Genomic DNA, 16,529 nt, shown 5'->3' with positions numbered 1-16,529 from the left:
CCTGCACTGGATGACCAATTTCACATGTATTTTATGTATTTTCAAAATACTGTATTTGTATTTAAATAAAACATTTTCCACACAGTATTTTGTAATTTTATTTTAAATACATTTCCATGTATTTATGCCCATCTCTGCTGACAGGGACATACTTTGAGCAATAGGCCTTTGTTGAAATGTGTCCTATGACGACTCGAGTATTGCAAAACTACTGTGTGACTGACTATGCATCCTACACAGATTAGTGTGACACACTTCAGTTAAACACACTGAGACCTTAAACTTCAAAGTTATTGCCATGACTTAATTCTTTTTTAAACACATGTGTACATTTCCTGAACCCCTGTGACGTTATTTTCCTGCCACAGCGTCCGGTCACACAGTCCAATTTAGGCAACATTATTTCAAAGTTTTATTTTTGTGTCATTGATGTAGGCTTGTCTGCAAATGACTATTGATTACATGATTTATTTTTGATACATTATTGATACATGATTATTAAAAGTAGCTTTCTTGCGCAACTAGAGCGATAATAGATTTTCGCTAGATCTTGTAAGCAATATTAGCCTACATATTGAAAATAAAAGAAAAAAATAATTGTAATTGTTATCATTGCAGTGTTTGTTTTAATGAGGGTGACAACTAAAACAGAACATTATTAGTGTTGTAACAGTAAAATCGAAACATCCTGTTGCTTTCAGTTATGGGTGTAACCACTGCACCTTATCCTCAGTTGTGTTTTGTGGTGTTTTTTTAACTGATTTTTTGCTAAATCTGAGTATGGAAAAGCTTAACTTATTTTAAATAAAGGCATAATTGAATAGTTAATGTTAATGTTAATTGCCTGAACTTGGTATTTCATATTTTGAGCACTTCTTGCGTTGTTTTTTGCCTCTTTACGATGACTTGCTTAATTTAGTCCTAATTTGTAAGTCGCTTTGGACAAAAGCGTCTGTTAAATGACTAAATGTAAATGTAATTATGTATTTTAATACAGTTAAGTAATGCTCACTTGATTCAGCAGGGAGTGCGAGATTTTTCTGATATTTCAGATTTCATCACAATGCAGAGAGAGAGGGAGGGAGAGAGAGAGAGAGAGAGAGAGAGAGAGAGAGAGAGAGAGAGAGATATATCGATCGTTCTGCCCTGCCTAGTCCTTTTAGAGAGATAAACTGAAAGTAGAGCAAGAGAAACAGAGCTATAACGGTATGAGGAGATAAGGGCAACATTAACTTTAGAATAAAGGCAGATCCTTTTAATTGTCGGCAACTGTTTGTTTTTTATTCCGTCTGTGCAGATGATTTCCTCAGGATGTCTTTGGTTGGTTCACCTGACCTGCACTGTGATTGTGTTTATCTCTCCGGTTAATTTGACTCCGATGCCGGACCAGTACTCTCGGGGTGTGGTAAGAGGAGCCTTACTCTGCATTACTACAAGTTAAACTCTTTTTAAAAACAGAAAAAACAAACATTGTGCCATATGTAGAAAGTGTGGTTTCTCTTTGTGTTTTTTGTTTCATGTGCATGTGTTCATTTTGTATGTGTGTAAAATCCCTGTGAGACAGATGTAAATAAATGATAATCAGTGGAATTTCAGGGATTTTTTTCTAGAGAAGTGGTTCATTTCTACGAGAATAGGAATTTCCACACCACGACAATACATTATAATGACACAGAAGGATGAAAATCTTTTTCAGTATTATCTTTTTCCAAATGATGAACGAGGAAAACATTGACATCCAATCAGAATCAGAAATTGTATTGTTCGTTGGTGTGGACGCTAATATAGTTACTGTTATAGTAATTGTTCTTATTGTGAACTGGCCTTTACACTTTAAACGAAAATGATAAAATGGCTCTATTCATGTATATATTTGGTGTGTGATTTCTCTTAGGATTGGTTGAGCAGGTATGGGTACCTGCCCCCCCCGGACCCCCGCACAGGGCAGCTGCAAACGAAAGAGGGCATTGAGAAGGCCATCAAAGAAATGCAGAGATTCGCTGGCCTCAAAGACACAGGCAAACTCGGTAAATGCAGTGCGCGTGCCTCTCACAGAAAGTACTTCATCACATGCAGGAAATGGTCTAACGGCTTTGTTTCACAAAACTTTGAGAAGTCTTTTTCAGTGCCTTTTTTTTTTTCTTCATTTATTTGTTCTTTTTTGTTCTAGATTTCCCTGCTTTTTTTCTAATCAAATTAAAGCAAAACTCCATCCCAGCTAACAGAAATATGTTCGAAGAACGTTTTGGTAATGTTCACATTAAGTTTCTGAATGTTCTCTGAACGCTCAAAACATCCCGTTTTAAAAACTTTTCTTGGTTCATTCTTGCTTATGTGAACGTTAAGGGAACATTACATTTAATCATGTTGCAGACATAAAGAGACATACATACTTTTGAATGTTTGTTATGCAAACATCCAACCAAATGTTTCAGGTAAAAACATTCCATGAACAATGTATAAATAATGTTTTTGTACTAACTTTTTAAGAAAGATCAGATGATTTTGAATGAACATTCTGGAAGAACAGTTGTTGATAACTATGAGATAACCTTGCCACAACGTTAGCTAAACTTCTGAGAAATTTCCATGTTAACAAGCTAGTTTCAATTCTTGATATATGCAAGTGTAATGATGACTTTTTCCTCATGCTGTGGTTTGTGGGTTCAATACATTTCCTCTAGAGAAAGAACTATTTCACTGTCCCTCCTCCTCACATGGGGTTTTATTACATGTACTGTAATGGGCTCTGTATCACTGAAGTCTATATATTGATCTGAGACCTTCTGTTCTGTGCTTCTCTAGACAGTGACACCCTGAAACTGATGAGCACACCACGATGTTCATTGCCGGACATTATAGGGTTCGGGGACTTGCTGAAAAAGCGAAGGAGGAAAAGAAGATATGCCACCGTTGGACTCCGCTGGAAAAAGTCTGACCTCACATGGAGGTCTGCATCGCTAGACACACATGCCCAGCTAACAAAGCTCATAGTAATGTTAATAGAATGTTTGTTCACAGTCATCTGGTCTTTCATAATTTTCTCAAAATGTTTGCATAAAAACATCATTCTTAATTTTCCATTCCACTGCGCTACTTTTCCATTATTTTTCAATGTAAACGCGCTAGACGGACGTCTTTAACCGTTTCAGTGTCTCGCGCGGCATTCTAAAAACGCGGCGCTCAAGTTAAAATTAGTTTTTTTCACAGAAAAAAAATGCTTAAAAATATAGTCAACCTAAGTGAAGTCACATTTATTTATGTATTACTTTATACAATACAAATTGTATAAAGTTGTATAAAATTGTACTCATATTGTTTTGAAGCAGATTCACGACATGTTAATAAACAGGAAAATAACAGTGTTAATATTGTAAAATTCATCAATTATGAAACATGATATCTTATTATTCAGCTCAGTTTAGTTCAGTGTTGTTTCAGCGTCGCAGGGTCCTGCGCATGACACGGCTTTCAAAAAACCGTGGCGCTCAAGTTAAAATTAGTTCGACTTTTAAAAACCCTGAGCTTTTTTTGTTCCACCGACCTGCGTCTCACGTTTTTAACAGCAAAAACACATTCTGTGCGAACCGACCCTTACAGCCTTTTTAAAACATTTTAGTTGAACTTTGCTCCAGAATGTTAAGAGAACATTCAAAAGTAACTTTTCCATAATGTTTGCTGGATAAATATTTAAAAAAAACTGGACATTTTGAATGTTCAGAGAACATTCAGAAATAATGTTATCATAACTTAATGGGAACATTAGCAAAAGCTTCTTAGAACATATTTTTGTTAGCTGGATGGTCACTGCCGAGCGTAATAACTTACAATAACCCTTTTAAATATGCAGTCACTAACTTATCTCCGTTTTGCCTACTAGCGTCCAGAATTACCCATCCCTCCATCCATCCCTTAAACCCAGTGCTGTACAACCTATAATGGCCTATGCCTTTAAAACCTGGAGTGATGTCACCAACCTCAAGTTTCATGCTGCTTCCCCAAGCGAGCAGGACACAGCCGATATTAAGATCTCTTTCGCCCGCTCGCTCCACGACGACGGATATCCATTTGATGGGAGGGGAGGGACGCTTGCTCATGCCTTCTTCCCAGGGGAGTATGATCTTGCTGGAGATACACATTTTGATGATGAGGAGAGCTGGACCTACGGAGGCAAGATATACAAGCATTACTAAATATTCACTGATTGATGGATGAATAACAGTCCCAAAGCAGAATATTTGTGGATTAATCAAATTCAATGCTTTTGCAAATGAACTGTTTTTACTTTTTAGGATATTTTCTGTCTGGTGAAGTCACCAAGTGAAGTCACATTTATTTATATATTACTTTATACAATACAAATTCAACGCAGCTTCACGGTAATAAACAGGAAAATAACAGTTAATGTTCATGAAATTATGAAACAAAGGATATTTAAGCTGAAAAGCAGCTCTACAGAAGATATCTTATTATTCAGCTAAGTTTAGTTCAGTGTTTTTTCAGTTCAGTTCAAGAAATGAGTTCAATTCAGCTATAAGCAGCTCTACAGAAGACAATAGCTTCATTATTCAGTTTCATTATTAAGTTTGAGAGGATGGGTATATGGGTATACAAGCAAAATCTTAGCTTACATCTTCCGATGACGCATTCTCTAAAGCATCCCATAAGCCTATATTTATTTTTTAATGTATTTCTCAAAAATTGATTTAAGAGCAAACTTTCAATCATGGACAGCAAGCCAAATCTGTTCACCTATGCCGTATGATTATATGATCAAACGAACTCGTGAATTGTATTTTAAACCCAAATATATTTATAAAAGCTTTAAACTGATGTAGAAGCCCTCTTTAAAATGACCTTTTTTTCCCTAATTTTAAGTGTTACAATATTAAATTCTTCCTAATTTTGGGGCTTATGAGTATTATTTGTATAACAAAGGAGTATTGCTGTCATTTCCATCATGCCAAGAATTTTAGAAAACATTTGACGGAAATGAGAAGTGAAGCACATACAAAAATGTAATATATGGCCATATATGTACTTATATTTTAAATAGCATGACATATATCTATACATATATTTGACTTATCTGAGAACACAATATATGCCTGCAACATCTATGAACATTTATGTGTCCAAACATGTGAAGAAAATATTTGAGTTCATCCATATATGATACCATATATCCGCATATATTACACTATAGTATTGGTTTCTCGCATATATGGACAACATTAAGTATAAATATGTGACATACATATTTGTTTTCCACATATTTTATAAATGTATGTAAACATACATGCATGTGATACTGATGCATTTTTAAAGCTGTGGCATATGGTTATGGTACTTTGTGGATGTATTTGTCAAAAATGACAAAGAAAACACTGCATTGCTGTATTAAAAATACTATATTTAAGTGAATAATATATAGTGGATGTATATAAGTACATGTATGCATGTATACATATATGCGTCTTACATATATTTCACATTTATGTGCATATACGGGAAAATATATGACACTTACATGAAAACGGCCATTTTTGCTATATTTTGAAATATATGTTTCATATATGTCTATGTGTTTTACATATATGAATTTTGCATATATTCTCATATAGGCAGCAGACATACATGGGCACTGACATTATATTTATATATATTACATTTCTGTATGGTAACAGAAACTTTTTTCAGGTTTTCTTGATTTCAGAGCAGTTTTATGAGGTTAATATTTGAAAATTGTTTTTATTTGAATATTGTTTAATCTATATTCGTTTTATACGTTCAGTTTTAATAGACTGCTAGCTAACTTATGTTAAAAAAGTCCCAAGACCTGAAAAAAAAAAAAAAAGGAAATGTTAAAAAAAAAGGAAGTTTGTCATTACCATCACTTCATCTTTATTGTAAGACATGTGATACTAAATCATTTAGATGAAGTTTTTCATGCTTTTAAGTAGCCAAAAGTGTCCTTCATTGACGAATCACCCACTTATAAAATGTCATTATACATGAATGAGAATCTCCTCTTATTCTCTCAATGTTTTCAGATAACAGCGGCACTGATTTGTTCTCGGTGGCTGTGCATGAATTTGGTCATGCCCTCGGTCTCTCTCATTCCTCCTCTTCTCCTTCCATCATGCGCCCGTATTACCAGGGTGCTGTTGGTGATATTGCATCTTACACTCTTCCAGCTGACGATCGCTATGCCATTCAGTCAATCTACGGTAGGAATATGCGCTTAATAAGCTTTGTGCACCTGCTCTGGAAGGGATTGTTCACCCAAAATTGAATAATGTGTCATCATTTGCTCATCTTCAGGTCTTTTAAAACCTGTTTGCTGTTATTTTCTTTCTATGGAACACAAAGGAAAAATCACATTCCTTTTCTCCATATAACAGCTAAACATGAGGACAAAATCACAAAACATATCACAAATAATACAGTAGCTTAGCTTGTTATTGAACTATTTCTTTAACCCTCTGATGGTCTTTATTTATGTCTACACTCGAGTCTCTCTAGAGACCCCAGACAATAACATTTAATTTTGTAACAAGATAATAGTTTTTTGTTTTTACAAATGTAATTTTATTCTGTTTGTTAATGTTTTTACTCAACATTTGTGCAGTTTTTGGAGAATTTATGATATTTTTTAAATTTCTATAAATAAATAAATAAATAAATAGCCTTTTTTACAAAAAAACAGCATTTGATGTAAAATTCACTTTATAAAAGACCCAGATTTCTAACTTTCATTCATGGGGATAACATGGATAATTTTAAATGGTTTAATGTAACATTTTTGCCCATTTTTTGGAAAATGCAGTTTTAAAATAAAAAATAATAATTTTAACCACTAGATGGCTATAGAGCTCCAGTATATGCTATTTGCTATTAGACTACCTGAAAGATATCTTTTCACAAGTTGGATTCAGTTGGATTCATATCTAAATATTATAAAATCACAATTATAACAAAAATAAAATATTTTTGTCAAAGTTTAGCATTTTTTTGTACCAAAAAACCCCCCCCAGTTTTTCAATAATGTTACATTATGATTAGAATCAAACCTGAACAAAATGTTACAAAGAGAAATGTTGGAGTCTTAAGATTTTATCATTTATTTCAATCATTTATTTTTAATCTAATTCTAGATTCTAGACACACACAATTGTGTGTGTGTGTGTGTGTGTGTGTGTGTGTGTGTCTGAGAGATAAAGAGAGAGAGAGTGTGTGAGTACACATTGTCGATGTGCCAGTGTCACCACACCACTTTATATTTGTAGTGGTTCTGCATTTTGGATGATTTTATTTGACAAATTATAGCCTTACAAATGTTCCTGTGTGTGTATGCGTGTGTGTGTGTGTGTGTGTGTGTGTGTGTGTGTGTGTTTACATTTTCAATGTGTCAGTGTCACCAATTTATTTTTGTGGTGGTACTGCATTTTGGATGATTTTATTTGACAAATTATAGCCTTACAAATGTTCCTGTGTCTGTGTGTGTGTGTGTGTGTGTGTGTGTGTGTGTGCGTGTGTGTGTGTGTGTGTGTGTGTGCGTGTGTGTGTGTGTGTGTGAGAGAGAGAGTGTGTGAGTACACATTGTCGGTGTCAGTGTCACCACTTTATATTTGTGTTGGTTCTGCATTTTGGATGATTTTATTTGACAAATTATAGCCTTACAAATGTGTGTGTGTGTGTGTGTGTGTGTGCACATTTTCAATGTGTCAGTGTCACCAATTTATTTTTGTGGTGGTACTGCATTTTGGATGATTTTATTTTACAAATGATAAGAGAACAGTTTTTATAGTCTCAAAAATGTATTCCTCTATGTGTGTGTGTGTGTGTGTGTGTGTGTGTACACGCGTGTTGTGAGCAATATAATTTAGCATTGTGGATGTTTTTTGCATTGGTGGAAGTGTGCCACTTTATTTGTGCCATTTCTGTCGATGTGTTCTGCGTTGTTTCTGATTTTGATGATGAATTTTGTCTATTTTGATTGCGGGGTCTCCAGAGACCCCGAAGACCACGAGTGTCACAATTTTTGTCACGCTAACATAAAAACAGATATCATTCCAATTTTTTTTTTTTTTTGTAGATCTAGAAAGTGTTGAGAGCCGTAGAAGGTTTCATACCATTTGGACAAAGGGAATTTTTTTTTTAATTTGAGCAAAAGTCATTTGGGGTCAAAAAGACCCCGTAAACCATCAGAGGGTTAAATAAGAACATGTGTTAAGAATGTAAAGTTAAATAAAATGTGAAATGTAACACAAATTTAATCTGTTAGCTGCTCTGAATTCATTATCTGTAAACCGATCTTTCCAGTTATTCGCCTTAAAGGGTTAGTTTACACAAAAATTAAACTTCTGTCATTAATTACTCACCCTCATGTCGTTCCAAACCTGCAAGACTTTCGTTCATCTTCAGAACACAAATGAAGATCTTTTTGATGAAATCTGAGAGCTTTCTGTCCCTCCATTGACAGCTACACAACTACCACTTTCAAGCCCCAGAAAGGTAATAAAGACATTAGTAAAGTAATCCATGTGACTCCAGTGGTTTAACCTCAATATTATAAAGCGAAGCAAGTGCTTTGTTTGCGAAAAAACATAATTTACCACTTCTTCTTTTTTTCTTTAATTTTTTTTGACATAACATTAATCTCAACACGTGTTCACGAGAGCACAACGCATTCGTGTTGTGTTGACGCGAGAACGGATGTTGTTGCGTGAACGAGCGTTGGAGATAAATATTTTGTAAGTAAAGTGGTAAATTATGTTTTTAATTTTAACTTATTTTTTCGTCACTTCATAAAATTGAGGTTAAACTGTTACATTGTCAGCATCCTGCCTCCTGTTGTTTGTCTCCGGGCCTCTAGAGGTCACCTGTGTTCCCCTCTGCTTTAGTTCTTCCTTGTTAGCATTATCCAGGTCACCTGTGCCTTGTTTCCCTGTTGTTTCCCCTAGAGTATTTAAGCTGTGTTTTTTCCCTTGTTCCTCACTCGGTTTTTGAGTCCTCCTGGCTATGTGTCGCCTTGCTGTGTCTCTCGAGTCCTTCCAAGTCATCTTAGCTATCCCAAGTAAGCTATTCTGAGTTATTTGATTGTGTTTTTCTCCCCTCGTGGAGTTATTTTATTTCTCTCCTGTTATCTTTTATTTTGGATTATCTGTTTGTAATACCTCTTTGTGAGAAGAACTTTTGTTGGATTTTTTGGACTTGCAAAGTACCTTTTTTTTAAATAAATCTACTTTGCCTGGAGTTTTGCCTTGAGTGTTTCGTTTGGGTCCAACATTACCTCCTCTGTGGCTAAGTGGTAGAACACTCACTCTCCACTCCTGAGACCTGAGTTCTAGCCCAGCTTGTGACATACATGGATTACTTTAATGATGTCTTTACTACCTTTCTGGGGCTTGAAAGTGGTAGTTGCTTAGGATGTCAATGGAGATTTCATCAAAAAGATCTTCATTTGTGTTCTGAAGATGAACAGAAGTCTTATGGGTTTGGAACGACTTGAGGGTGAGTAATTAATGAATTTTATTTTTCTAGAATTAATTTTTTTAGGTGAACTAGCCCTTTAAGCCGAGCTGACCAGATCTAAAGTTGTGGCTGTGGTTTTGGTTTGTCATTTGACAGGAATGAAGAAAGGCTCACCAACACCATCACCAAATAACCCAACATCACTCTTACCCAAACCACCAAAAACACCTAGTCCCAAAGAACCATTACAGTGAGTCATGTTTACCAAGACAAATGCAATACTGTTCAAAAGTTTGAGGTCATTAAGATTTTTTTTTTTTTTTTTTTTTTAATTATACTTTTATTTAGCAAAGAAGAATTAAATTGATCAAAAGTGACAGTAAAGACTTTTAAAATAATCAGAGGGATTTCTGTTTCAAGTAAATGCTGTTCTTTTGAACTTTATATTCATCAACTAATCCTGAAAATAAATGTATCACGGTTTCCACAAAAAAATATTAAGCAGCACAACTGTTTTCAACATTGATAATAATCAGAAATGTTTCATATTAGGATGATTTCTGAAGGATCATGTGGCACTGAAATTCAACTTTGCATCACAAGAATAAATTACATTTAAAAATAGATTCAAGTAGAAAGTTATTTTGAATTGCACAAATATTTCACAATATTAGCGTTTTAATGTTTTTTTTTTTGGTCAAATAAATGCAGCCTTGATGAGCAGAAGAGACTTATTTCAAAAACATTAAACTCTTTCAGGCCCCAAACTTTTGAACAATAGTGTAGATACACTGCCATAGCTAATAACATCTCCAGCACTCGATGAGAAGTTGTTCAAATTAAAATCTCTGTTTGTCTAGACCGGATCCAACAGTCCAGAATCGTTGTGAGGGAGGTTTTGATGCGGTGGGGAACATCAGAGGAGATGTTTTCTTTTTTAAAGGTACAATCTATGCTGTCTAAAATAACATTTCTGGAAATTTACAGATTTTGCCTAGCTTAAAAGATTATAATAAAGCTGCTACATTTAATATATTTGTAGCTCTTTAATTTATTTTAAGTTCATTTATTTTTGTTTCTTTTCCTCTGCTTCGGTCAGGTCCATTTTTCTGGCGAATCCAGCGGTCTGGATCTCTCGTGTCCTTTCAACCTGCTCTCATAAAAAACTTCTGGATTGGTCTTCCTCCTGGCACTGACAAGATAGATGCAGTTTACGAAAGAAAGAAGGACAGCAGAATCATCTTCTTCATTGGTTGGTTTCTTTTTATTCATTTGGGTGCACAATGGAAGAACAAATACAAAGTTCTGTAATGAATCTCTAGATGGCGCAGGCTAATAGGTCCTTAACTCAAACGCTTGCAATAATATAATTCTCTATAGGGCGCAGCTGATTGGTTCCTGCTGCATCAGCAGCCAATGATCTCGCTGCTCAACTTTCATATACTTGGTTAGCATTTGCCTTAACAGTGCAGCGCGCTTTCATAAACACTCCAGCTTCCCCAGCTCCACCTGTATAGATCTGCTACGGGTAATTCATGTACGCTATATTGTGCAGCAGCAGCAGCATGTCTTACTTGCTCACAGCAGCGTGTCGTGTATGTATTGGCCATAGCAAGTCAAGTCAACTTCATTTACATAGCACTTTTAACAACATAGATTTTCAAAGCAGCTTTACAGTGATAATAGGAAATGAAAGTAACATAGATTGTTTTGGCTTTACAGCAGCTCTAGAATAAAGTTATTGTCCAGCTAAAGTTAGTTTTAAAGTTAAGTCCTGTACTTGTTGCAGCTGCAGCAATAACAGCAGCAGCGTTGCAGATCTATTTCGCCAATATCAACATTGTCATATCCATTACATGCCAAACACTCCCGGAGTTGTCATGGCAGAAATCAGTCTGAAAATGCTTGTTTCTGTAAGTGATTGCTTGTAAACTTTTTTTTACATTTTTTTTTTACGTAGGCTCACAGTACTGGGAATTTAAAGACACCGTGGCGATTTCTGGTTATCCACGTCCGTTGTCTGACTGGGGGCTGATCTCTCATGATGGAAAGGATGTGAAGAGGGTGGATGCGGCCTTCGTTTGGGCTCATAATGGAAAAACCTACATCTTCAGCGGTGGAGCGTTCTGGAGGTTCGATGAAGGGCCAGGGACTGAGAATCGTCGTCTAGACGCAGATTATCCCAGACCCTCCTCCCTCTGGAAGGGTGTGCCCAATACCCCTGATGACATCATCACCTGGGGAGAGGGTAATGTAGAGAACATCTGTTTACCTTAAGTGCATTTTCAGCTTAGTATACAAAAGAAGCTTTTGTTATCATTCAAATCAATCTGTACCGGTCAGTGAAACTGTTTGCAATAGAGCGCTGAAGTGAGCGCTGAGTGACACAGTTTGCAAGAGCGCGATTATAAACACAACGAGGCTATGAAAGTGACTAGTGAGTAGATTATTTTACTGTACCTGTTGATAATGTTGAATGTCCCCGACAACCTCTGTAGACCCATTTAACTACTTGTTAGCAACCGCCTTTTACAAGACAAGTGAAAGCTTCAAAAATGTCCAATGTATTTTATGTCATATAAAATATCTTGAGCTTGTGTTCACCACAGACCTTATTTTAGGCGTGTAACCAAAAACCTATTTTAAAAAAACAAACAATAGCTGCATCAATAGCTCTCTCTTGAGTAGGTACTTATTTTGAATAAGTAATTACTTCACGATCATGTGACCTTCAAGCCTCATTTGCGTCGCTTCACAGCCATTCATAAATCCTCTCCTGTGACCTCATGGGATAGTAAAGAGTCCATCATATGCACACTTTAAAATCTCGCCGGAAGTAGTAGGTCATCCGGGGACATTTCGCCTTCTCTTATGAGTACTGTGAGTTCGGATATACTTCTTTTGTCAAATGCTGTTTTTCGCCTACTATATAGTAGGGAAGAATGCGATTTCTGATGCAGCCAATGATTCAGGACAATGGAACCGGATTTGCAAAATTCCCCAAATATACGGTGATGGCGTCAGGTGCCCACCTTAATTTTTTTTCTTGATCATAGATGGCACAAAATCTCATTTTAACACATTTAATGAATGTCAGTGCTTTTCTTAATTTTGTCAGTCTGAATATCAGAGGGTTTGCTCTTCTTAAATCTGAATATTAACATATGTGAGATTTTGTGAGCAGAAACTTAATAGATATTTGATGGAATTTTCTGTTTCTAGACATGACATCTGGACACTGATATTGTATTATGTTAAATGTGTCTATTTGTGACCCTGGACGACAAAACCAGTCACATGGGTAAATTTTATGCAATTGAGATGTATACATCATCTGAAAGCTGAATAAATAAGCTTTTCATTGATGTATGGTTTGTTAGGATAAGACAATATTTGGCCGAGATACAACTATTTGAACATCTGGAATCTGAAGGTGCAAAAAAATGTAATCATTGAGAAAATCGCCTTTAAAGTTGTTCATTTATGTTCACGATTGTGCTGCATTCACTCACAAAAATACATGTTTGATATATTTACGGTAGGAAATGTACAAACTATCTTCATGGAACATTATCTTTACTTAATATCCTAATGATTTTTGGCATAAAAGAAAAATTTAAAATTTTGACCCATACAATGTATTGTTGGCTATTGCCACAAATATACCCGTGCGACTTGTGACTGGTTTTGTGATCCAGGGTCACATTTGTTAATGAGGGATTTGTGGACTTATTAATATCTTCAAAATCGTGGAGTAAAATATATTGTTTTACTTGAAAGTGAAAATATAAAATGAGACCCTTGGAGTAAGATGCCCCCTCAGAATTGGCACAGAAGACCCCAATTGGCATGTTGTTACTAGTGTTGTTTTTCTTTTACATTTTATATTAATTCATGGGGTTATTCAATAATTCCAGAGTTACATTTCAAACATCACTATTCATTTACCCATAGGCTAATTGAGGGAAATCAATCAAATTGAATTTATAGTGTTGCTATTATATCTAATATGAGCAATTAAATATGTATTCATATCGTTTCATAATCATAGAATAAAATTACCTTAGATGAATCTCTTTTACTGAGAAACTAAACTGGCAAAAAACACATTTTTAAATAGGCTAGATGATGATTTAGTGTTTGACATTAATGACCATTTAAAATTGACCAGTATATAAATATTATTACAAATTATATCAAAAGTAATTTAAACATTCCGTAAAAGTTTACCCTTGGTAGGTGGCCATCTTACATCGGTAGTAATTTTACATTTGTGTTATGAGAAATAAATTAGCAAATTTCTCCTTTTATTTCCCTTAATAACATGATGCATGTGCTATATCTAAATGTAATAATTTAAAAGTAAATGCACCTTGTTCATCTTCCCCCATCTTTCCCTACCTGGAATTAACCACTGTATTATATCCCACAATGCAATGCACTCGGCTTGATCTTCCATGTCCAGTGTGACAAATGAACCAGAATTATCAACCATGATTTTTAACATTATCGTCTTCACTCATTATTTGAATGAAAAAACTGGATTTAAAAAAATATTGTCCACAATCTTGGACACATTTTATTTAGTGTCCTCTTCCTGAATGTTTCATAGAAGGCAACTTGTTCCCATCATGCCTATGATCCATCTTCTTGCTTTGCCTCTCAGGAGATGCCTATTTCTTCAAGAACAACTCGTATTGGGTGCTGAAGAGCGGAGAATTGGACCAAGACCGTGCCAGTCGCAGATCGACCGCAGTTGATTGGATGAAGTGTCCAGAGCCAACTCCAACCAAACTTCCAGACAACCCACGTCAAAAAGGAGACTGTCACTGTGACCTCAATGGAGCCTCACAGATGAGTGCTTCATCGTGGTTACTGTCAGCCATAGTACTGCTTTATCCAGGTGTCTTCATATAGACCTCGACCTGCAATAACTCATCAGCCTTATTTTACATGGACTGTCTCAAAGCACTTAAAGTGATATTATATTATATCCAAAGATTACTTAAGAGCAGATTCACATAGTAAAAGACATGGTTTGATCTATGCAGGTTTAACGTACACGTATATTAAAATAGATTATTTTTAAGCTTTTTTTTTTTTTTTTTAGAATAAGGTTCAAGGTTGAAATGAATATCATATTAACTATATGAATTCATTATTTATAGCTTTTACTGTTACCCTATTGCATTGTTCTGCGACTACAGGGTAAAAATATAGAGTACGAAGATTTATAATAATTTTTATCATGAAGGCAGCTTGAGATATGCTGTATGTAGCCCATATGATCTCTAGCTGCAATGACAAGTAGGATCCACTTGTGGGCATTAACACACACCGTGGCAGAACTTCAAAAGGTTAGCTGTGTTATCTAAGCAGGGGTGTCAAATTCAGTTGAGTGTCGCTGTCCTGCAGAGTTTAACTCCAACACTAGTTAAACACACCTGAACCAGCTAATCAAGGTCTTCAGGATCACTAGAAACCTCCAGGCTGGTGTTTTGGAGCTAAACTCTGTCTGACAGTCAGGAGCGGAGTTTGACTCATGTGGGGCCTCATTTATTAAACGTATCACACATGATCATAAGTGTAGGATGGTTTCTACGCAACATTTTATAAATGAGGCGCCTCATCTATGGCCTTGCTTAAATTAACAGGGCCTGGAATTTTGCTGGGACATTTTGATAAAAGTATTTGGGTCAGAGTCATGATGCTTTTTTGTCTGGATCTAAATATTTATTAAAACATTCTTACAAATGTAATTCATAAAAGTAATGCAACTGTCCCGATATCACAATGAAGAGAAAAGGCTCATTGATTAAGAATAAAACTCATGAAAATAAGTTTATTATTGTATTATTTCTATGAACAACAAAAACCGCATTCACTTCTTATTTGAGAAACTTTTGTCTTGCGATTCAATGCAACCAATGTGCAGAAACACAGAAAATGTGTCATGGTTAATTGAGTTTCTTAAAATATCAAATAATTGTACTTTTTTATGACAAGGCAAGATACTGTAAGTGTGTTTTAAACAAGATTTATCCTTTTATTTTTTTTAATCTGGCAGCACAGCGCATCTCAATATCTTTTGCAAATTTAAAGAGTCCAGATTTAATTATTGCTAATGACTTAAATGTATGTACTTAAAATAATTTTTCAATCCAATTTTGTATTACTGAGATAATATTATAGGTTACACTTTCTTTTGAAGGTCCCCTTCAGACATTCGGTTGACTAATATTCTAATGAGAGTTAATTGACATTCAGGAGTAACATTACTTATAGTCAACAGAATGTCTGAAGGGGACCATCAAAATAAAGTGAAACCATAGTTTAAATATTTTTTAATTTGTTTTTATTTCTGTATTATCTTGTATTATCTGTTTTCATTTTAAATTTAATGTTTTATTAATTTTATTGTGTGTATTTGTCATTTTTATTGTTTTTTTTAAATAATTAAATCATATTTGTTGTGTGTAAAATATTTATTTCACTTAACGTTCATTTTCTTTCAAGTAACAAAGATGTTATGGTTTTAGTCTTAGTAAATAACCCTGCTCAGAGCTTGTTGTAAGTATGAAGTTTGACAGATGAGTGTTTCAGTCATGACGTTAGCCAGACATTAGTCAATAGAACTGGAATGTTCAGTGTTCTTCCTTCCTAGACACAGTTTAAATGGACCTACAGTTAGATGAACATTGATCCGGAAAGACTAGTTATTGTTTGACTTACACCTTTAGGCAAAACTGAGTATAATTTATGTAACAATGTTTGCATGCAGAAAATAATTGGATTTCAAAATGATACCAATGATACCAAAAAAGAAATTTAAAATACGAAGACGTGATGAGACAAAAAAAGGCATTTCTAGCATTCTAGAAATGTTTTTATCATAAAGTCAGAAATACCAGCTGACTGAAACCATGACTGTGTGTGTCTGTGTTGTGGGTGTGTTATGGGGGTAAATGTCTTCCAATACTAGTAATACCAGTAATTGTTTACCTTGTGGGGACATTTTTGGTCCCCATGAGGAAAACAGCTCATTATACTAA

At 35.0% G+C, this 16,529-nt stretch overlaps 1 protein-coding gene across 1 annotated transcript; it reads left to right on the top strand.

The window, feature by feature from the left end:
- Positions 1 to 1,077: 1,077 nt before the first annotated feature.
- Positions 1,078 to 15,961, top strand: mmp25b (matrix metallopeptidase 25b). Its single transcript, XM_084135000.1, has 11 exons — positions 1,078 to 1,206; positions 1,298 to 1,405; positions 1,895 to 2,027; positions 2,806 to 2,950; positions 3,881 to 4,170; positions 6,054 to 6,230; positions 9,634 to 9,727; positions 10,338 to 10,420; positions 10,577 to 10,729; positions 11,438 to 11,725; positions 14,144 to 15,961. Exons 2-11 carry the CDS (start codon positions 1,298 to 1,300, stop codon positions 14,392 to 14,394), a joined length of 1,722 nt encoding a protein of 573 aa, XP_083991126.1. The 5' UTR covers positions 1,078 to 1,206; the 3' UTR covers positions 14,395 to 15,961.
- Positions 15,962 to 16,529: the final 568 nt, after the last annotated feature.

Source organism: Abramis brama, assembly GCF_963993115.1.
Source record: "Abramis brama genome assembly, chromosome: 14".
NCBI classification, from domain to species: Eukaryota; Metazoa; Chordata; class Actinopteri; order Cypriniformes; family Leuciscidae; genus Abramis; species Abramis brama.
Note: the sequence above shows the minus strand (reverse complement) of the source record. Positions and strands in the feature narration are given on the sequence as shown.